Raw genomic sequence first — 22,373 nt, forward strand, 5'->3', positions numbered from 1 at the left:
AAATAGGACCAACCTTTTAACAAGCTTCATACAACTGAAAGAACGATACTACAGTAGATAAAGAGAGAATCTAGTTATTTACAGTAGGAATTTAGGCGAGTGTAGGGGAGAGATGAGCATATGAAGAAGAAAAAGATGGAGAGAGAGATTGATTTTCCTTTCTGTAGATATTTATATTTGAAGGAGGGATCAATGTAAAGGGTCAAATACTAATACATTCAAAAGTATGAATCGTAGGTAATGACTGGTCTCAGACTCTCAGCGGCAACTATTAACTTAGTGAGTGTAGCACATCTGTCTTTTGTTTTGCAAGTGTTTGACATCATTCAACATTATTTTCTAGTTTTGCTATCTTCTGGTCTTAAATTTTAAAACTGTTACTGGCATTATTGACGCGCTCGTTTGTTGAATTCGTAGTTGTCATCTCTCTCTCTCTCTCTCTCTCTTCCCACTTTGAGTACAACTAGAACAACTTGAGAAATATTCATGATCCCATAACTCTAGTTCCATCAATTAGATTTATCAGCAGAAGATTATGTACGTTAAAACTTATGAATGGGACACTTCTTTTCATTTTAGGATGAGCAAATTGAATTTCACTAGTCTTGTCTTCGTAGCTATTGGACTATAATGGAAATCAGTATCTTCACTCCTATGTTTTGATGATCATGCCATTCATCGTTCCTATACCATCTGGGCATATAGGAGGAACTCGCAACTCTACACCGTAGTTGCTGCCTTAACCGCAATCTGACTCTTGACTTGGTGACGACCATCAGTCCATCTAAGCACACCAAACACATAATCTTTAGCATAACCAAGTCTCTTAGTCTTGAGGGTTAGCTTGAAAGTCTTCTCTTGTCCCATTGAATCAAATGTTAGGATGTTAGGCTCCACTGAAACGGAAACACCCGAAGGAGGAGTAATCTTGGCCTTGTATGTACCCGGAGACCCGACATTCTTCAATGTTCTAGTCAGAGTCATGGTGCTGACAAGGTTTGGAACTGCTATGGAAGGATAGTTGAAGTCCACGAGCCTGAAAACGGGCTCGGGGCATTTGTGAACTTCTCTCGTCTCGGTGAAGAGTCTAATTTGTGTTTCGTTGTAACCAATGCCACATAGAAAGTTCAAGTGGTCGATGGCTGTCAGGTCATAGACCAAACCAGGATCCATGGCATGGTTCGGTCGAACATGTCCAGCTCCGTAACTGAAGGGAGTTGCTTTCATGTTTGACGAATTTAACATAGGCTCCATCGCATTATCTTGTGTTCCAGCTGCATAGGAAATGATAATATAATCACCAAATCAAATCCAGAAAAAGAAGAATGCATAATTATTAGGAGTGAGTTTTAGGACTTTGAGAGGCTTAACTAATTACCAGTGGTCATGATGGCAGATCTGATGGCATAGGGACTCCAATTGGGGTAGAGTTTCTTGAGGAGGGCACTAACACCGGCGATGTGAGGACAAGACATGGATGTCCCAGATATAACGTTGAAGGAAACTTGACTATTATCGCCATCTTCATCTGAGGGAGATGCTTTTGGGCTCCAAGAGGCAATGATGTTCTGCCCTGGTCCAGTGATATCAGGTTTAAGAATCTCAGGGACTCGGGGGTTGGGTCCTTGGGAGGAGTATGAAGCCATCAAAGGTGCTGGCTTTGTCCCAAGCTTTGTTGTGACAGGTGATATGTAAGCCATCGGTGTTTTTGTTGAGTTGATGTACTTATATACTTTAAGGCTTTCCTTGAACGACAGATTTGATGTTGGGAGAGGAGCACGGGCGCTGCTCTCTTCATACACTACTTTTATGTCTTTTGTAGTCAATATCATTCCCACTGCTCCTGCCGAGAGTGCAGTCACCCCCATTTGATAATAGGGAACCCCACCACCGACCAAGCACACCACTATCTTACCCTTCACAAGGTTTGGGTCCAAAGATGTTTTGTTGCAGTACAAGGCTGACTGAGCAGAAGATGTGTTCATTCTTGCGGCCACCCCGGTCACCATAGGGTACAACTCGCCACTGAAGGGTGCTGGGGAACTTGGGGAGAGACTTTGCCCTCTCACTTGCTTCTTGTTGCCGAGTTTCACGTAGGATAGGAAGGTGCGGTCAATGGTACTTGCACCCACCGTAAACAACCAGGGTGCAGTGTTGGTGACGGTGCCAGGCGTCGGACCATCGTTTCCGGCTGAGGCTACCACAAGGATACCATTCCTAACTGCGTGGTAAGAACCGATGGAAACTCCGTTCTCGAAGTACTTTTTTTTTGATCCACCAAAGGAGCAAGAGAGAACGTCGACGCCATCGTGGATGACAGCATCGAAACCAGCAAGAATGTCAGCATCATAGCACCCACCGCCAATGTTGAGCTTCCCGCACACCTTATAAGCAGCTACCCGTGCCTTTGGGGCTCCTCCCTTGGATGTGCCGTTGCCAAATCCAAAGAAACTAACATTCTCTACAAAATTTCCTCCGGCTGTTGATAAGGCGTGGGTTCCATGACCTTGCTCGTCGCGTGTGTGATTGTTGTTGGGAAAAAGTGAGGCCCATAAAGCTTTGTTGAATGCCTTGGCACCAATTAGCTTCCTGTACAATCCATTTACCAACAAGCAAACTCGATTACCATATGGATAATTTAGTAAACCCTCCCCCCCCCCCCCCAACACCTGGAAAAACTTCAAACACAAATTGACTAAATTATTTATCGGAAAAACAAGGTCATCTGTTTTATATTATATATGTTCGATTATTGTTAATTGTGGAATATAAATTCTTTCTTAATGATAGGGCAATGCATTGATATTTTGCTGTTCTTCAAGTTAGAAACAGGCCATGAGTTTTTTAAGTGATGTTTAGGGTTATGTTTTTGGTTTTGTTATTAGTAGAAAAACATATTATTCATCAGTTGAAAGGAGAAGTGGAGGAAAGAAGGGGAAAAGGGCTGGGCAGACCTGTTGCAACGAACTCCATCAGGTGCACTGTCAGTACAACCTCCTTTCCATTTCAATGGGATAGGTCCATACCCCTCGTCGCTAAAACTCTTTGATTCTGGCCATACACCTGACCCAAAACCATGGCATGTCAACAGATATAAATCAGAAAAGCTGATCGAGCTTGACAAGTCACGAGAAAGAACACAATACAAATAGTTAAACTATGGACGGATTTTCATGATGAACTGCATATGCAGCTGCTACAGACTCTTTCAGGTCAAATGAGTGATTTGTAGCTGTTCTTCCTAAGTCAGAGTTGGAAATCACATCAATAAGAGGGTGATGAATTTGTTCAATAAAATGGATTCACATTGTTGTCTCATGATGCATTAATTTCAAGCAAATCTTTATTTAGAATAATTTTTTATCATTCCCATACTTAAGACTCTTATTACTAAAACTTCCGTATTAAAACTTTCTCATTTAATTCCCCCAAAAAACCAAACTCTAACCTCACCTTTTTTCTAGATATTTTAAGTACCGAAGTTACCCCTCTTTTTTCTAATTCAATCATATCATGTCTCTCTTTCAACATGAGTTGGTTCAACATTAACTGGCTCTAACTTATTACTTGAACCATCGTATGTTCTTAAAAGCTAAAATCAACCTCTTTGTTTTTTTTGGGCGGGGTAATCAAATGATACCTTCAACTTTTGCTACACTGGAAAATGCTCCAGGATATCCAGAATTCTACCTTATCTCAAACACACAAAGATCTTCAGAGTTCTACCCTTATCTTAAACACATAAGGATCTCTAAAGTTCAGCCTTTCTCAAATGCATAAGGATCTTCAGAGTTCTACCTTATCTTAAACAAACAAGATCACTATCAATGTAAAACCCTAGTGCCTACCTTACTTGTAAATAGAACTCTACTAGAGTGCAAGAGTCCTAGACTTACGATGAACTAGGACTTCAAGTTATATGATAGGTATCACAATCACATATAATGAAGGAAGATCAAATCATTATCTTTGTGGACATAGGTTACCCAGTACAACCAAACCAGTTAAACACCCCCATGGTGTCCTACCTGTCCCCCTAGCCACACATGGCTTCCAATAGTTCTTTAAACTTTGACTTTCTTTTTTTAGTAATACTTTTTCCCATTTCTCTAGTTGTATTCTTTTATTTATTAATCTTTGCCGGTTAGGTGAACTTTCAAGACATTGATAATGGAACACTTCAGGAAAGAACATTACAAGCAATGTATTAGCTGTTGTAATTATACTTATTATCATGGGCATTTAAGTCTTTTGCAGGTTACAGGATGCACTGGACTTTTGGGTTAAGTGATTGGGGTTTTAACCCTTATATACTTCTTTTGATGAGGGTTTTAACCCTTATATATTCTGCCCATTTCGTTTGTGGGCTTGCTCGATCGTGAAGTCTCTCCTCTTTTCTCTTGGTTCTCTCTTTGGGTCTAGGGTTTAGGATGTTTACTTTCCTCATTTCTCCCCTGTAATATGTGGTTTTGGCTATTGATCAAGGGTCTCATTTGGTCTATTTTCAACCAAGTAGGGTTTCTGTTTGATTGGATGCCAACTGTTATTGCTTGCATCGTTTCTGGTTTTGTAATCTTGGGAGGATATGTGTTTGAGAGATGTTTATTGTAAACTCTTGTACTCAGTACCTTTTCTCTGATATTGATTAGTGCAAGATCTCTAAGTCTGTGTGACTCTGTCTAGGATGTAGGATCTTACAATTTGAAACAAGTAAATCAGTGTGTGCTTTCTTTCCTTATGCTTCCTATGCCCGTATTTTGGTGTTTATCTCAACATATTGGCACCAAAGCATTTGGTTCTAGAATTTGTATTCTATTTGTTAGATCTGTTTGATTGGGTTTTTTATTTCATATTTCTTGATTTAGTTTTTGGTATTGCTTGGACTAATTTCATGATTGTAATGCTATTGTTTGAAACCCCTAATTTTTTTAGATTTGATATGCTTTCTTTAATTGGTTGTCTAGTTAGGGTTTCGTTTGTGAGGATCTAACTTCAAAGAGTGTCATGCGTGAGGAGGAGAGAGAAGATTTGATTTTTTTAGAAGAGAAATCTAATTGAACTAGGAACCCAAATCAAATTGGAATCTCACCCCCGCATCTAGCTGCGACTAGGGCAACTGGCCGAGAAAGGTTGTTATTCTAGCATGCTCAAGGGAGGGACGATTATCTCCGTGGATGAATTGCCTAATTTTGCAATAAGACTATGAATTGCAAAGAAATTTATTCAAATTTGCTCTGATATGGAGGTGAGATTCCATGGATGTAATTTGGAGAACTTGAATTATTGTTTTACGTTGTAACCTGACAAATTGGTGCTTGTCTAGGAGGTTGGGGTTATGCCTTTGCCTGAATTGCATTTCAGACTGAAGTAGGGATTGGTATTCCTGGACTGTCGTAGTAGTCAAAATATTGAGGAGTCTATTGAGTAATATATAAAATCTTGGGTAGGATATTACTCCATGAACGTAGGTGGCTTGGCAGAACCACGTAAACTCTAGTGCATAGTGTCTTTGTTATATTTTTCTTTGTTGCACATATTGGAGTACTTTGATTGCAAAATAGTGGTACACTGTCTGATAAACCCAACCACGTTGTGGTGTGTGGTAGAAGCATCCGTGTGTAGTTAATAATTATGAGATCGTTCTGATCAATCTTATTTTGAAATTAAAGAAGCATCACATCAAAGATAATTTTTTAAGACGCTGATTCACCCCCTCTCATTGTCAACCTGGGAATAACAAATCTGATTATTAAATATAATAATGATAATAATAATGATATCTTGAATTTAGTTAGTTATTGAGACAATGATTATGTTGCTGATTTGGATAAGAGAAGACCATTATCTAGTTATTTGTTCACTGTGGGAAGTATAACCTTGTGATTTGGAAATCCAACACTCCAACATATTGTTGAACTCTTGACAACTGAAGCTGACTATACCTCACTTGCTGAAGCAGTAAAAAAAGGTCTTTGGGTGAAAGGTATTCTAGGTGAGCTTGGTTATAGTGGTGTTCTTACTGATATATCTTGTAATTCACAAGTGATGATTGTTTGTCTAAGAATAGTGATTTTTATAAAAGAACTAAACATATAGATGTTAAGTTGTATTTCATTGGGGATATTATTGCTAAGGGTTTTGATTAAGAAGATTAGTACATCTGTTAATTTAGCTTATATCATGACTAAGGTAGTTCCAGACAGTAAATTTAGGGCTACATTAGACTTAAAGAATGTCTAGAGTTTAACTTTTTTGTTAAGAGTGTTGAGTCACAATGATTCATATCTTGTACATAATCTATTAGAGTCAAGGTGGAGATATGTTGTAATTACACATTATTATAGGCATTTGAGTCTTTTGTAAGTTGAAGGACGCACTAGACTCTTCGGTTAACTGATAGGAGTATTATGGTTATTATACAAGGCGATAAATATAATCTAATCTGCTCATTTCATTTGTTGGCTTGCTCGTAGAGTCTCTCCTCTCTTCTCTTGGGTTCTCTCTAGTTTTGGCTGTTGATCAAGGGTCTCATTTGGTCTATTCAGCCAGGTAAGATTGTTGTTTGATTCGATGTTACTATGTTTGCTTGCATCATTCCTGGTTTTGTTATTTTGACAGGTTATGTGTGTTTTAGAGATGTTTATTGTAAGCTTTTGTACTCTACACCTTTTCTTTGATTTGAATTAGTGCAAGATCTCCGAGTCATGTGACTTTGCTTTGGATGTAGGTACGATCCGAACCATGTAAATTATTGTGCTTCTCTTTCTTTATGCTTCCTATGCGCGTATTTTAATTTGGAGTTTATCTCAACATGATCTCTTGGTTTTGACATTCATTTTGAAAACCATATTGAATTTGCAGGTTCATTTTGATGTTTATCTCAACATGACCACATCCTAAGCTAGCCTCGATTAAGATCTCCTCTAATATGCCAATCTGGAAAGTCAAGGTTCCTATACAGATGCATTGTTTTCTTCGAGCTGCTGCAAAGGGTTCAAACTTTGGGGTTCTTTCATTAAAATGCTACCCCAAAACTTCTCTTGCCACTGCGACGGAATGGAAAAGAGCTCAAACTTTGGGATTTCTTCATTAGAACACCACAATTTCTCTTGCAACTGCTGCTGAACCGACTAGCTACTCATGATGCCTTGTATGTTTGTGTGGTTTTTCCTTACTCGTCATTTATTCTTCAATTCTCTGATTGGTAGATCTGATTAATTTCAATATTCTTAAGTGAGTTAGGGCTTTCAAACTTGTCACCTTTCTCAATTTCTTTGTTTTCTTAAACTTTAGACACCTAAGTGGTAGAGTTTTCACCCATGTTCTTAGGTGTTGGTGTAGTAGAAGTTGTAGGTATACTTTTCAGGTACCGTTTGATTTCATTTTTTTTTTTCGTGAGTGTATATTTCTGTATACGGTAGTGGTTGGATGTTTTTGTGAAGATACAATGGTTCAAGTAATAAGTGTGAACCATAAGAGAGAAATCAACTAGGTTAGTTAAATAGAGGGGCAACTTGGGTATTTAAAATTATTGAAGAAAGAGGTGTGACAGTATGGTTTCTTGGGGGAATCAAATATGAAAGTTTTGAGTATCAAAATTTTAGTAATACAGAGTGTAAGGGAGTATAGAAATTCGTTCTTTTACTTTTTTATTCATTTATATGTCAACTTTTTTTTTTTTTTTTTGGTACTCAGTTTTTGTAGTACTGAAAATGAAATGTTGTCCGCAAGGGTCAAACCATTACCTCTCCACTAAAAAATATTAATCTTACCACTTAACCAACCTTATAAAAAACTAAATGATTCTATCAACTAGACAGGGCGCAATCTCAAATTCTAAAGTTTAGCTAAAGATGCAGAAAATTTCACAGAATGAGAAGAAGAGAAGTAGTAGTTACCAGAGTCAAGGATCCCAATGATTATATCTTCACCAAATTTAGCCTTCTCCCATAGCGATCCAGGTTTGACTGCATCATTTTTCTCCAGTCCAAGGAATTCCCACGAGTGGGTTGTATGTAATGGATGAAAATTATTTGGGAAGACTGAGATGACATTGGGATTCTCTGCATGAATTGAACAGAAAACGATGAACACCCATTAAAATTTTAAACAAGAAAAGCAAGGGACGAACGAGGCTTTCTCTTAAATACTTACTAGCGATCTCAGCTGCTTTCTCTTCTTCAAAGGTGGCAGCAAAGCCATTGATATGTCTTGTGTAGCAGTAAATAATTGATTCTTTTGCTGCCTCCGGGCTGTGCATTGGAAGAATATGGAGAAATTAAGAACGTAGTTTAGCTAGAAATTAAAGCCAGAGCTCCAAATTTAGAAAAATAGAAGGAAAGAGAGACAATTTCCAACCAAGTTCCGAAAGCTCCATTAATTTCTTACCCTCCAACATAATCTGCCAGAAACTCGTAATGAGACTTTTCTGCTAGATCAAGATGATTTTGTTTGATTTCAGGACCATGTGAATGTGATCCCAAGTATACCACATAAGACTGCAAAATTGAAAGAGTAAGATATTATCAGAATTACAATCAGAGAAAAATAGGAAGAACAAGAAGAAGAAGAATAGAATGGTTTGAATTGATGCCTTTTTGATGGCCCACGTGGGTCTCTGCAAGATGGAGAAAAGCAATAGCAATAGAGGAAGAAGAAGAAATGGAAACCTTGGGAAAGCCATTAGTTATTCTTTGTAGATCTCAGCTCCCTCTCCAGCCTCCTTCCCTCTTGGTGGTGGTGGTGGAAGAGTTTCACTTAAAGCAATCTATCATGGAATAAATAGAAAACAGCTAAAACCATTGGTGTGGCCGTACCATATGGGCATTTGGAACCGGATCTCACAAAATCCTCCTGACATCTCTCAAAAAAACTCTAGGTAATTTAGATGATAGCCATCAAAATATAACTAACTGTCCACTTGATGGCAATTCCGTATCCATTGTTGATTCACTATCTATCAAAATAATTGAGTAGAATCATTTTCATTACTGTTGAAGTGGATGAACTGGTTGGTTGGATCACGAAAGCCTCTAGACAAGATCGGACCCATGGCGGTGATCGATGGCTTGCCATCGATACTAAAGTCAGATTGGGAAGCAACACTACCCTATAGTAGGGTATTGAGAAATCTAAATAAAGTTAAGAACAAAAAAATTAGAATTATAAGTATGCATTGTCACTTGATATTAAATGGGGGTATTTAAACTCAACATATTAGGGACAAAGGCACAAAACATTACTCTAGTTAGCAGCGCAAGCTCTTATTGTCTCTCGTGATTGTCCATATAGGACAATGCATGATAGGATGGCAAGCAAGAATGTGTGCTTTAGGGCTTAATAGAACGACTTTAAGGCAACACGGTTAATGCACAAAAGCTCCCCATCCTCATGTAGTTGGCCCGATACTAGCCTCATGCCAGAGTGAATCGAACCTTTAGTTTAGCTAATTAATATTCTAGTCGGTGGTTAGACCAGTGGTTGGTGTATTCAACATAACACAACTTGCATGGAAATTTTTTCCTTATCTTAATATGGCTGATCATGATCTGTTAGCCAAACAAAAAAGAAGAAAAAAGAGTCTAAAATGTAGTAGTAGAACGGCTGTGAAAATACATTGGCAGGGTCTTCGAAATTTCTAACCCTTCATTTTATAAGATTAGTAGAATGTCACATGCAAATGCATATGGAATTTTGTCTTTTAATATGATTATATAGTAAAAATATGCCATGTATAATTCTTAGTAATTGTGAAGTCATCCAATTTTCTAATTCTTTTTTTAAAGAAGTATTATTAAAACTTCTAAAAACATTTGAAAGATGAGAATAGGGTAATTCTGAGAGAAAAATAGATGTGAAGTCATCTTTGGTTTGATCAGCAATGAGAGAGCGGGAGAGTCGAATGGTGAACACATTTTTTTCTAAAAATATTTAAAGATGAGAATAGGGTAACGGAGAGAAAATAATAGAGAGGTGACAGACGTCTTCTTTGGTTTGATCAGCAATGATTCAAACGCGTGAATCGAATTCAGCTTAGCTTAAAACCTAGTTTTTCTCTTATTATAAGGGAATAAATAGGCAGATTCACCTTTTGATTCACTATTAGTAAATCACCTGCTGATTCAACTATTACTCCATTAAAACTTGGTGACTAACATGCTCTAGGCATATATATACCTTTTTTTTTTGCTAAAAGGGTCATTTGTATTAAAAAGTGAAAAGAAAAATTACAAACATACTATCAAAGTGCCATCCCTCAAACCTGCAACATCAGTTGCCCCCAAATACTCCCAATCTCACAGGATTCAACTCACATAATCTAGGCATATATATCTGCAGTCACCAAACAGAGAAACTGCTCATTGAGAAAAGATGCAAGATGCAATAGCATTTGTAGCAACTCCATGGTTCCATGTGCATGTGGGCTTTTCCGTCCCTAGCATGATTTGAAGAGCTGGGTTAGGATTCTGCAGAAAGCTTGCTAATTGGCTAATGTCAATTTGGGTATTGAAGTTTGTCTAAATGAGTGGCTAGGTGTAATTGTTGGGAATTAAAAGGTTTTGAGGAATTCCCTCTTGCAAGTGAGTACAATTCGGTTCATAACTATGAGAAGCCCTTCTTGCAAATAAGATGAAAGTGTCATTGAAACCATTTTTTTTTTTTTTTTTTTTTTTTGTTTCCTGATTGTTAGTTGATTAGGCCGTTATAGAATAACGTGAACTAAATGAATCCCTGTACCACTATAACCATGGTATCAGGGTGATAAAAGTGGTTTTAACTTCTATATGGATCAATTTAACATTTCTGCCTCACTCTTGCCGTTCTCCATCTCAAAACTGAAAGTCAGCATTCTATCCCTGAGACACATGATTCCTGATTCTACATCTTTGGCCAAGAGAGAATCTCTTCATCAAAAGTTATTGCCATCCCTCCAATAATTTGAATTGATGGGTCATTAGACTTGAAATTGATGTCTATGTGTCCCATGTTGGATCCAATCATTGGCCTATGTTTTTTGTCCAAGTTAAATCCAATCATTGCGGGGGATTGCGCTAGCATTGCCTTGTTTTTCCTCAAATGCAACACATACCAAGCGATTGGTACCAATCATTCTGAATAAACACTCAATAGAACAAATTTATGATTCTAAAGCCTGCCCAAATTTACCATGACTAAGAAATCATGCATTTGTAAAATGGTTAATTGAACTTCAAAGAGCAGCTTCATCTCCCTCGTAAGTAATCCTCCAATTATACGTTTTGCTCATCTCTGCTGACAGACAATGAGTCGTCTTCCACATAAAGCAATTCAAGATTGAGATTGGCTGGATATTAGTGTGGGTAAATACTTCCTCATCCTGTGCATTGAACTCTTCCGAAGCATTAATCTGTAGCTTTGTCCACTTGGTTGCTTTAGGATTGTTAAAGTTCAAACCAACTTGTGAAAGTTGTAGACACCTGACACCTAGCAAGGATAATGTCAGTAATGAAGAAAGTCATAGAACTTTGAAGAAACAAGAAGAAGATTGAAGAAGACTATAGAATCTTGAAGAAAGAAGAAGAATTTTGAAAAAGGCTATAGAATTTTGAAGAAAGTCGAAGAACCTTGAATACATCTCAAAGTGCCATTGTGCCTAAGATGACTCACATCTCAAAGTCCCACTTTTAGCTAGTTTGATTAGTGAAACTCAAAGTGCCTTTGTGCCTAGAAGGGCAATCACTGATAATATCCACTTGGCTCATGACCTGGCTCATGAGTGTCTTCATTACATGAAGAGGTCTTGATCCAAGACAGACTTTATGGCTCTAAAACTTGATCTTTGCAAGGCTTATGATAAAATGGAATGGACCTTCATTCAAGAAACTCTTAGCCATTTAGATTATGCAATGCATTTCCACCATGGAATCCCAAATCAAGATAAATGGCCAATTGCACGGGAGGATAATCCCTTCAAGGGGTTTGCGTTAGGGATGCCCTCCAAGCCTTATTCTTTATCATGGATCTTATCCCGCAAGACTCACATACTCAGTAGGAATTCCAAGACTACCTGGTATAAAAATTGCTAGAGCAGCCCCTGAAAGCAATCATTTGTTCTTCATGGATGATTGTATGATTTTCTCCCCACCTCAAGCTAAGAATGCCATCTTGATTGGACAAATCTTACAGGCTTATAAGGAGGCATCAAGCCAACATATAAACCCTGCTAAGTCTTCTATCATGTTCAGTAGAACTATTCCCAACCTGCATGCGACAATATTTTTGTCAGCTACTTCAAATTCCGGGAGTTCACTCCCATGGATTTTATTTGGGATTACCATCGACTTTTGGTAGGTCAAAAACACAAATCTTTTCCTACATTTAAGATAAACTAGATAGGAAATTAGCTGGATGGAAAGAAAAGTTGTTATGCTTTGTAGGGAAAGAGGTTCTAATCAAAGTGGTTGCCACAACGATTCCAAACTATGCTATGTCCTCTTTTCTTCTACCAAAGACAATCAATCACAAGCTAACAAACAAGATTCGAGCTTTTGGTGGAAGAACAACTCTAACTCTTTGATAAATTGGATCAAATGGGATAAGCTGTGTCTTCCTAAAAGGAAGGGGGTTTAGGGTTTAGAGTCTTCCATCACTTTAACAAAGCTTTATCAGCTCAAAACATATGGAAACTTATAACCCAACCTAGCTCCTTATGCGCAAGAACTTTGAAAGCAAAATATTTTCCTGGCACATCTTTTCTTTGTACATCACTACAGTTGGAGCCTCTTGGGGATGAAGGAGCATCTTGGCAGGCAAGGAGGTATTGAATTTGGATCTAAATAGAGGAATTGGGGATGGTACTTCTTCTATTATTTATCATGATCCTTGGATTCTTGGTTCACCGTCTCTTTCATATAGAGCTTCCAAATTTGGGCCACAATTGGTGGCTGAGCTTATTGACTGGCAGTCTCACTCTTGGAAATTGCCTTTGCTTAGGAATATCTTTACAAGGGAGGAAACTCTAGCAATTTTGACCCTCCCAGTTCTATCCTAGGAATCTGACTCTTGGGCTTGGAAACCCTCCAATAATGGGAAGTTTAATGTTAAAACCGATTATTATCTTTCAGTTACTACGTCTAGACCGCAACGATCTTCCCCAACTGCTTCTTTGGATAGTAATTTTGATTTGGGATTTGAGAAATCTTCCTAAGTTCAGAGTTTTGTTTGACGAGCGGCTCATGATGCTTCGCCCACAAGTCAAAACTTTTTCCTTATGGATATTGCACTTTCACCTATGTGCTTCAATTCTTGTGCTAGCTCCACTCATGTGGAAACCATTGTGCATATGTTTTTTCATTGTCCACATGCTTCAGCATGTTGGAAAGCATCAGAGTTGAGGCTAGATACCACAAGTTTCCAAAGGAGATCAATTAAGGACTGGTGGGCTTTTATTATTGGTAGGTTTTCTGAATCCAACCAAATGGATTGGATATATCCACTCCATATGGAGTTCCCTTCTATGGGTAATAATATGGAATGCCCGAAATAATTATTTGTTTCGTGGCATATATCCTACCCTTCATAGCTCTGTGTTTTTTCTTCATTCCTATTAAATGATATCGAGTCTTATTTTCATGTCCAGGTTTGGACCAGATGCAACACTCGGTTGCAAGAAACCTTCCCTCTCCTAGGAAGGATTGCTACCATATTTATTGTGATGTTGCATGGGGCGGTGTGTCAGAAACGGGTGGTCGTAGCTATGTTGTTTGGGTCACTTTGTTGTGGTTAGATGGGTTGCTTGTTGTATTGTTTCAGTTCTTGCTTTAGAAGTACCATCTATTAGAGATTCTATGTTTCTTGCACATATGACAGTCTTATCTGATTGTCAGGTTGCAATTTTGCCCTCAATGGACACACTGAATCCTTAGATTGGGTAAGCGGCAACATTGTGAGAGAAATTAGTAGGATTAAAACTCTTTTTGAAGTTGTTCAGTTTTGTTATGTCAATTGGTCGGACAATATTTTTGGCCAGCTGTAAAGACTAATAAAAATTTTGTGATCCCAAGCTTCCATGTTGAATCAAAGACAGACAAAATTTGAAGAAAATACTCTTAACAAAGAATAATTCAATTCCCATGTGAAGTAAAGTAGATGCAATTCTGACCATTGGAGTGGAATTTCAGAGTTATTTGCAGAATGACAAGGGGTTTTTGAATGCATGATCTATGTCTTCCATTTTTCAAAAGAAATTCCAAATTTTCTGTGTCTGCTTGCGCCTCTAATTTTTTCACATATACAGTGGCTTAGGATAATGCTTGGATAAATTTTGAAGTTGATACATGAGCCTCTAAGCTTGGTGTTTTATCAGATGAATTTTGCCTTGAATTTTTGAGAACTATTGTAAATTTATAGCTTGATTTTCATAAAGATTTTGTAAACATATTCTATTTTTAAGGACAAGCACTCAAGCAAGAAAAGGAAGAGGGGGGGGGGGGGGGGGAAGAAAAAAATTGAGGCTTATTTGATGTTACACTCCCTAAAGTTTTATGTTTCTCTAATTTCGATAATCATGATTTTACGGTTCAGTACTACATTCTTTGTATGAATTAATGTTTGGCAATATTCAGTAATTATTCTTTGTTTCCAATAGATGAGATTTAGAGGGATGTTAGTGAAAGATCATATTCATTTTGAATGTTTTTTCTCTTTCTTTTTTTTTCTTCTTTTTTATTTTATTTTTTTTATTTTATTAATATTTAGAAAACAAATTACACACTTAGTAGAACCAAAACACTCAGCCCTCAACAATAGCTGTCCCTAGTACAACTAACCTCATGGGTTTCTGTCAAGGCAACCTAAGAGGGGGGAGTGAATAGGTTGCAACTAGTGGAATTGTCCAATTTTTTTTGTTTGATTGCAAATTTAAGATGAATTGTAAATTTCAATGTGATAAGATAGTACAATCAACCACAACACAAGAATTTATAATAGTTCGATTTTATAAGTCTATGTCCACTCATCTCTTGGCCTTAAAAGAGATTTTCACTAGTGATTCTCTTTCAATACAATGAGTATAGATCAAACCCTTACAATCTATGGGCAATAGCACCTTTTACAATCTTTGTTTATCCTAGGGCAAGAGTTCTCCTCTTCAATTTTTATTCATGAGCAAGAGCACCTAAATAATCTTTGTTTATAGGCAAGAGCACCCAAAACCAATTCTAGTCTACTTAAACTAAGAATTCAAGAGAAGCAATATACAAAAGAAGGATGTTATCTAACAAGATGTGTGACACTTTACCTCTTGTGTGAGTATGATGCAATGAGAGTGTATGCTCAAATGGAAATGAATACACCATCAACGTCTTCAATCACCTCAAACTTGGTTTCTACAAGCTTACTTAACACAATGGTATGTTCTTCAAGGTTAAGTGATGATGAAAAGCAAAATCTAGTTGATTTCTTATAATTTGAGAGCTTGAGAGTACTTGGGGAGTAGTTGATCAATTGGCAAGGTTTTCAAAGCTCTCAAATGGGGTTGGTTGGGCTTTTATAGATAACATTCAATTGCTTAGCCCAACCTCCCAATTGATAGAAATTTCTATGAAATTTCAGTCCAGACAGACGTCCATCTGAATTGGACGGAGCTCTATCTCAAAATAGTTGTTTTACAAAAATAACAGTTTGAGCTAAGTCAGAACCAGACGGTCGTCCGTCTAGCACTCTATGACCAGATGGACAACCATCTACAACATAGAGTGCACACTAAGGTGCATTCAGAGACTTGATTGGGTTTTTTGTATTTCTAGCCAACCCTAAGCCTCATACACTCTCCTAACATATCCTAGGTCAATCTAATGACATGATACGTGTATAGTCAAGTGCAATTACATATGAGTGCACATGAAGTGACTTTAAGTCCTAATTTTCTAAGTCTTCTTGCTTGAGCTTGAGTTGATGATCATTGATGTTCTTGAGTTTTCTTGTACTCCATTCTTCATACTCATCTTAACTTAGACTTCAAGTCCATCTTGGCTTGGTCTTGGCCTTGACATGGGCTTAGCATTCGGCATTGAATTGGAGTTGATCATTTTGCTCTTATATTGAACTAAATAAATACAACTCAATATAGCAATTAGTAATTCATGTTTGTTATCATCAAAACAAATGGAGGCTGATGTAATAATATTGACATGGTATTTCCCAACAGCTTTCTTATCACAAACAAGCAAAACCAGTCCATGGTTAGCAAAACCTGAACCTTGGGAGCTCCATAGTATTCCACTATAACTCCCTCTGAATATGTTCACACAAATCCCCTATTGGTTAGGAAGTCTGGTCCTTGCTGTAGATTTTTTTTTTTTTTTTTGTCTTAAATAATCAGTTATATATCCTTTATTTTGAAAGTGTTTAACATCATTTAACATTATTTACTAGCTTTGCTATGTTCTGGTCTTAAATTTTAAAACTGTTTTGGCATTATGATGTCTCGGTTTGTTAAATTCGTAACTGTCATCTCTCTCACTCTCTCTTCCCAATTTGAGTTTAACTAAAACAATTAATTCAGAAATTATTTTTGACCCAAAGTCCAATTGTACTTTCATTATTTAGGGATATCCCTGAATGATCATGTACGTTAAAACTTTACATGGGAAACCTCTTCTCATTTTCGGATGAACAAATTAAATTTCGCTAGTCTTGTCTTCATAGTTAGTCAACTTATGAATGGATATCAATACCTCCACTCTTATGTCTCTGTGAACATGTCATTCAATCTTTTGATATCATCTGAGCAGATAAGTGGAACTCAAAACTCTATACTGTAGTTGCTGCTTTAACCGCAATCTGACTCTTGACAAGGTGACGACCATCAGACCATCCAAGCACGCCAAACACATAATCTTTAGCATAACCACGTCGCTTAATCTTGAGGGTTAGCTTGAAAGTCTTCTCTTGTCCGATTGAATCGAATGTTAAGATATTAGGCTTCACTGAAACAAAAACACCCGAAGGAGGAGTAATCTTGGCCTTGTATGTACCCGGAGACCCGACATTCTTCAGTGTTCTAGTCAGAGTGGTAGAGCCGACAAGGTTTGGAACTGCGATGGAAGGATAGTTCAAGTCCATGAGCCTAATAGCAGGCTTGGGGCATTTGTGAACCGCTCTCGTCCTAGTGAAGAGTCTAATTGTGGTCTCATTGTAGCCAAGGGCACATAGGAAGTTCAAGTGATCGATGGCTGTTAGGTCATAGACCAAACCAGGATCCATGGCACGGTTCGGTCGAACATGTCCAGCTCCATAACTGAATGGAGTTGCTTTCAAGTTTGACGAATTTAACATAGGCTCCATCACATTGTCTCGTGTTCCAGCTGCATAGGAAATGATCATATAATCAAAAACATATCGAGTAAGTGAAGAATACATAATTAGAAGTGTTAAGACTTGAGAGATTGAGGCTTAATTACCGGTGGTCATGATGGCAGATCTGATGGCATAGGGACTCCAACTGGGGTAGAGTTTCTTGAGGAGGGCACCAACACCAGAGATGTGAGGGCAGGACATGGACGTCCCTGAGTCAGCGTGGTACAAAACTTGTCTATTGTCGCCAGTCATAGGTGAGGGAGGCCCTTTTGGGCTCCAAGAGGCAATGACGCTCACCCCTGGTGCGGTGATATCAGGTTTAAGAACCTCAGGGGTTATCACGTTGGGTCCTTGGGAGGAGAACACGGCCATCAAAGGTGCTGGCTTTGTCCCAAGCACTGTTTTGACAGGTAAAAGGTAAGCCATGGGTGCTTTCGTTGAGTTGATGTATTTATACAATCGAAGACTTTCTTTTACTTGCAGAGATGACGTTGGGAGCATGAGAGCATTGGCCAACATCTCATAATTCTTATTAGTTGCATTTCTGTTAGTCAGTATCATTCCCACAGCTCCTGCCGAGAATGCAGTTATTGCCTTTCGGTAAAAGCCAGACCCACCACCGACTAGGCACACTACTATCTTACCCTTCACGAGGTTTGCGTCCAAAGATGTTTTGTTGCAATGCAAGGCTGCATCAGGCAAAGACGTCTTATTTCTTGCAGCGTCTCCTGTCACCAAAGGATAAAACTTTCCATTAAAGGGTGGGAAGCTTGGGGAGAGGCTCTGCCCTTTCAGTTGCTTATTGTTGCCGAGTTTCACATAGGACAGGAATGTGCGGTCCATGGAACTTGCGGCCACTGTAAACAACCAGGGTGCGCTGCCGGAGAGGGAGGCAGGCTCCGGACCATCGTTCCCAGCTGAGGCTACCACGAGGATACCATGCTTAACTGCGTGGAAAGAACCGATGGCAAGTCCGTCTCTAAAGTACTTGGCATTCTTAGTACCAAAGGAGCAAGAGATGATGTCGACACCATCGTGAATGGCAGCTTCAAAACCAGCGAGAATGTCAGCATCGAAGCACCCGAAATTAAAGATTTGTTTGCCGCACACTCTATAGGCAGCCACCCGTGCCCTTGGCGCTCCTCCCTTGGATGTCCCATTGCCAAATCCGAAGGCATTCACATTTTGGACAAAATTTCCCCCAGCTGTTGATAATGTGTGGGTTCCATGACCTTCAACATCACGAGTGTTATTGAAGGAGTACATGTCCCAAACTGCATGGTACCCTTTGTAGAATGCTTTGGCACCAATTAGCTTCCTATATATGTCATTTGCAGCAACAATAACTCAATCACTAGATGTATGATAACCCACAAAAGAAAAAGAAAAAAATGAGCATGGGTTGACATTTTTCCCTTGATTAAGTGAAAAACTGAGCATGGGTTGATATAGGCTTGAATACATCATCTAATTTTTGGCCGGAAATTGTTCCAAGCCAAGCTAACCAATATTAGTAGAAAATCTCAGAAAAATTTGTCTTTCAATTAACCTTCTTTGAGTGGTGTTGTAAGGAGGGAAGAATAGGAAAATTATAGATGTTTTCATTATTTTTGTTAATGATAAAAAGAGCATATTAGGTCGATCATTAGTTGAATCTGAGGAGAAGTGGAGGATAGTGGGATAGGGAAAGGGAGCAGACCTGTTGCAACGAAGAACTCCATCAGGGGCTTTGTCAGTACAACCTCCTTTCCATTTTGAGGGAACAGGTCCATAGCCCTCGTCATTAAAGCTCTTTGATTCTGGCCATACACCTAATTCATAACAGTCAAATCAACAGATATAAACCAGAGAACTGAGATTGAAAAATCACAAATTGTATGGTTCAGTTAAAGAAGATTTACAGAAATTTCCTAGATTGGTGAACTAACCAGTGTCAAGATTCCCAATGATTATATCTTCACCAAATTTAGCCTTCTCCCATAGCGATCCAGGTTGAACTACATCATTTTTCTCCTGTCCAAGGAATTCCCACGAGTGGGTTGTATGTAATGGGTTGAACTTGTTTGGGAAGACTGAAATGACATCGGGATGCTCTGCATTGATTGGAGAGCAAAGGATGAACATCCATTAAAATTTTAAATGAGAAAAACAACAAACAAACGAAGCTTATATAATTTCCAAAGAACGTACTAGCGATCTCAGCTGCTTTCTCTTCTTCTAAGGTGGCAGCAAAGCCATTGATATGCCTTGTGTAACAGTAAATCATCGATTGTTTTGCCGCCTCAAGGCTGTACATGGGTGGGACGCGTATAGATATACAAAGAAGTTAGAAACGTATTTAGTTAGAAATGAATCTGATCCTCTACCCACATGAAGAGGAAAAGTTTTCAATCCCCACAGGATTAGATTAATGATATATGTGCAATTTAAAAATAACATTTTTTAAGAAATTTTCAAAAAATGTAGAAATTCAGATTTTCTCTCTCATTCAAAAGATGATTTTGTTTTTAGATTGAATACTTGATAGCAATTGTTGTATGTTTTTTTCTTTTTTTTCAACGCTTAATAAAATAACACTTTTTACGGAAAAAACAAAATCAAAGCATTTGAATTGGAAATTTTCCTCTCAATATTGGTAGATAATCCAAACTTGCTAGAAATTAAAGCTAGAGTTTTGAAAGCTCTATTAATTTCTTACCCTCCAACATAATCTGCCAGAAAATCATAATGAGACTGTTCCGCTAGATGAAGATCATTTTGTGAGATTTCAGGACCATGTGAATGTGATCCCAGGTATACCACATAAGACTGCAAGATTAAAAGAATATGATATTATCAAAATTGAACTCAGAGTCAAAATAGGAAGAAAAAGAAGAAGAGTAATAGAATGGTTAGTTGCCTTTTTGATGGCCCATGAGGGTCTCTGCAAGATGGAGAAGACGAAGAGGTGAAGGAGGAGTATCAGAATCCTTGGGAGCTCCATTAGATAGTTCTCTGTAGTTCTCAGCTCCCTCTTTCCTCCTTCCCTCCTCCCCTCTTGGTGATGGTGGGGGAAGTGCTTCATTGATATAAGACAACGGCTTGATTCACCATTGGTGTGACCGGAACTTGCGAAATCCTCCTGGAATCTCTCAAAAAACTCTTGGTAATTTCATTTCTACATTTTAAAATAGAAAACTGGAACTAGTCAAACGTCCAAATCCCATGTTAATTCTTAGCGGTTGTTATAGATAAATTTTCAATACGTTATACCTTAAAATTAATGCCATAAAAGGGTTTTTAAACTCCATTCATCTCTAGCTTTTTTTATCCCAAGCTTCAATAATTCAAGAATAAAAATGAATTTCATGATAGGGTTGAAAGCAAGGCCTTTGATTTTCTTTGAGATTAAGAACGAAGGATGAGGCTGCCTAAAACCAGAAACTCGATCTATATCACTGTTGCTTCTGCCTTTGTTGCAATTTGACTCTTGATACGGTAGCAGCCATCAGATCATTTAGCTCGCCAATTATGTATTCTATTGCATAAACAGGACCCTACTCTTTATTATTCATGCATTATTTACATGTTCATTAGTTGAGTGTAATTATATATCCTTTTTCTCTCTCTTTCCCCTAGGGGTGTAAATGGATAATCTAAATTCGCTTCCGAATTCGCACCCGCATCCTTCTAAGGGTTTTCGAATCTGTCTGATTACTAATAGGATGCGAATATGGTAATACCCCTTTCTTACCGATTATTATCCGTTTTATAAAATTATCCGATTTAGTTACTTATTTAGATTTAATTTTTCTTATTTTATTATTTTTTTACCTGTGATACGTGACTATTTTTCTAGATTTTCTACCAAAATAGCCACCAAAGTCGCTGAATTTTAAATTTCAAACCTAGTCCTCAAAGATAAAATGGTAAATATGTAAACAAGTAGTTGAAAACTTGTATTCAATCAGTATTCATTCTCATTTAGAAGAATCTACTTAAGAAAATAACTATCCGATTATCATCCGTCCGAAACCGATAGGATATTATCCGAATCCGTCCAAATATAATAGGATGCAGATATGGTATTACCACTATCCCATATGAATTCGGTCCATTTACACCCCTACTCCCCCCCCCCCCCCCCCCCCCCCCAAACAATATGAGTTCAACTAGAACAATTAATTAGATAACTAGTAGCAATTGCACAAATTTAGTTTCATTATTTAGAGATATTTGTGACAGGTCATAAAAATAAAAACTTCTTTTTGTAGGACGAGCAAATTAAATTTCATTAGTTTCGTTTTCACAAATGTAAAACTTAATAAGACATTAGGTTGAGTTTGGTTTGGTATCTCTTGAGTCAACATAGAATCATGTTTCTAGAAAATTATGATTCATTGAAATTAGGTTTTGTAGGATCACATTCATTAAAAGAATAAAAAAAAAGGGATAATTACTATTGGCCTCTTTTACTTTGATTTTATTACTACTGTATCCCTTATACTTTTCAAAATTACTAATCCAACCTTCAACTTTGTCTATAATTACTATTGCCCCCTACTGTTAAGTTCCGTTAGTTAACAGATGATGTGGCATCTTTATATTTTCTCAAAAACTCCAAAATACCCTTATACTTATCTCTTTACTTATTTACCCTTTTGTCAAGTTACAGTAGTACATTTAATTAACTGTGGACAAAAAATATAATTATAATCCATTTTATTCTCAAAAAAATAAAAATAAAAATAAATAAAAACACCTACGAAATAAAGAAAGAATGATTGAATAAAACTTAAATGGTAACCGAAGAAGAAGGAAAATCGAATTCAACTCAAATTGAAAATTGAATATCACCTAAAAATTTTCGAATTCAACTCAAATTGAAAATTGAATATTACCTAAAAAAATTTCAAAATAAATGAAGTTTAGTGAGGGTGGGAAACCAAATTGGATTTGGATTTTGTTCATTTCTTTAATTCAAAATAAATGAAGTTTAGTGAAGGTGGGAAACCAAATTGGATTTGGATTTTGCTCATTTCTTTAATTCAAAATAG

At 37.5% G+C, this 22,373-nt stretch overlaps 2 protein-coding genes across 2 annotated transcripts; both read right to left on the reverse strand.

Moving 5' to 3' along the window:
* Positions 1-720: 720 nt before the first annotated feature.
* On the reverse strand, positions 721-8,683 carry LOC149003850 (subtilisin-like protease SBT5.4). The gene is made up of 7 exons (XM_089169349.1): positions 8,594-8,683; positions 8,389-8,498; positions 8,155-8,252; positions 7,899-8,063; positions 2,955-3,063; positions 1,379-2,589; positions 721-1,274 (listed from the first exon to the last, which is right to left on the reverse strand). The coding sequence occupies exons 1-7, from the start codon at positions 8,681-8,683 to the stop codon at positions 721-723; spliced, it is 2,337 nt and encodes a 778-aa protein (XP_089025475.1).
* An 8,108-nt stretch (positions 8,684-16,791) lies between these two features.
* LOC149003851 (subtilisin-like protease SBT5.3) lies at positions 16,792-20,320 on the reverse strand. Its single transcript, XM_089169249.1, has 7 exons — positions 20,237-20,320; positions 20,036-20,145; positions 19,528-19,625; positions 19,266-19,430; positions 19,037-19,148; positions 17,442-18,655; positions 16,792-17,345 (listed from the first exon to the last, which is right to left on the reverse strand). The coding sequence occupies exons 1-7, from the start codon at positions 20,318-20,320 to the stop codon at positions 16,792-16,794; spliced, it is 2,337 nt and encodes a 778-aa protein (XP_089025375.1).
* Between the last annotated feature and the right edge of the window lie 2,053 nt (positions 20,321-22,373).

Source organism: Hakea prostrata, chromosome 9 (assembly GCF_041222555.1).
Source record: "Hakea prostrata isolate BN-2017 chromosome 9, UWA_Hpros_2, whole genome shotgun sequence".
Taxonomy (NCBI): Eukaryota; Viridiplantae; Streptophyta; class Magnoliopsida; order Proteales; family Proteaceae; genus Hakea; species Hakea prostrata.

Bases quoted from the DNA above. Each gene is read 5' to 3' on its own strand.
- LOC149003851 (XM_089169249.1), bottom strand. From the start codon at position 20,320: ATGGAGCTCCCAAGGATTCTGATACTCCTCCTTCACCTCTTCGTCTTC. The intron at 20,146-20,236 runs GCAACTAACCAT...TTAATCTTGCAG, and splicing joins CCTCATGGGCCATCAAAAAG to TCTTATGTGGTATACCTGGG. The intron at 19,149-19,265 runs GTTAGTTCACCA...GTTATGAATTAG, and splicing joins CATTGGGAATCTTGACACTG to GTGTATGGCCAGAATCAAAG.
- LOC149003850 (XM_089169349.1), bottom strand. From the start codon at position 8,683: ATGGCTTTCCCAAGGTTTCCATTTCTTCTTCTTCCTCTATTGCTATTG. The intron at 8,499-8,593 runs GCATCAATTCAA...TCAATTTTGCAG, and splicing joins CCACGTGGGCCATCAAAAAG to TCTTATGTGGTATACTTGGG. The intron at 2,590-2,954 runs GTCTGCCCAGCC...TGGATTGTACAG, and splicing joins GATGGAGTTCGTTGCAACAG to GAAGCTAATTGGTGCCAAGG.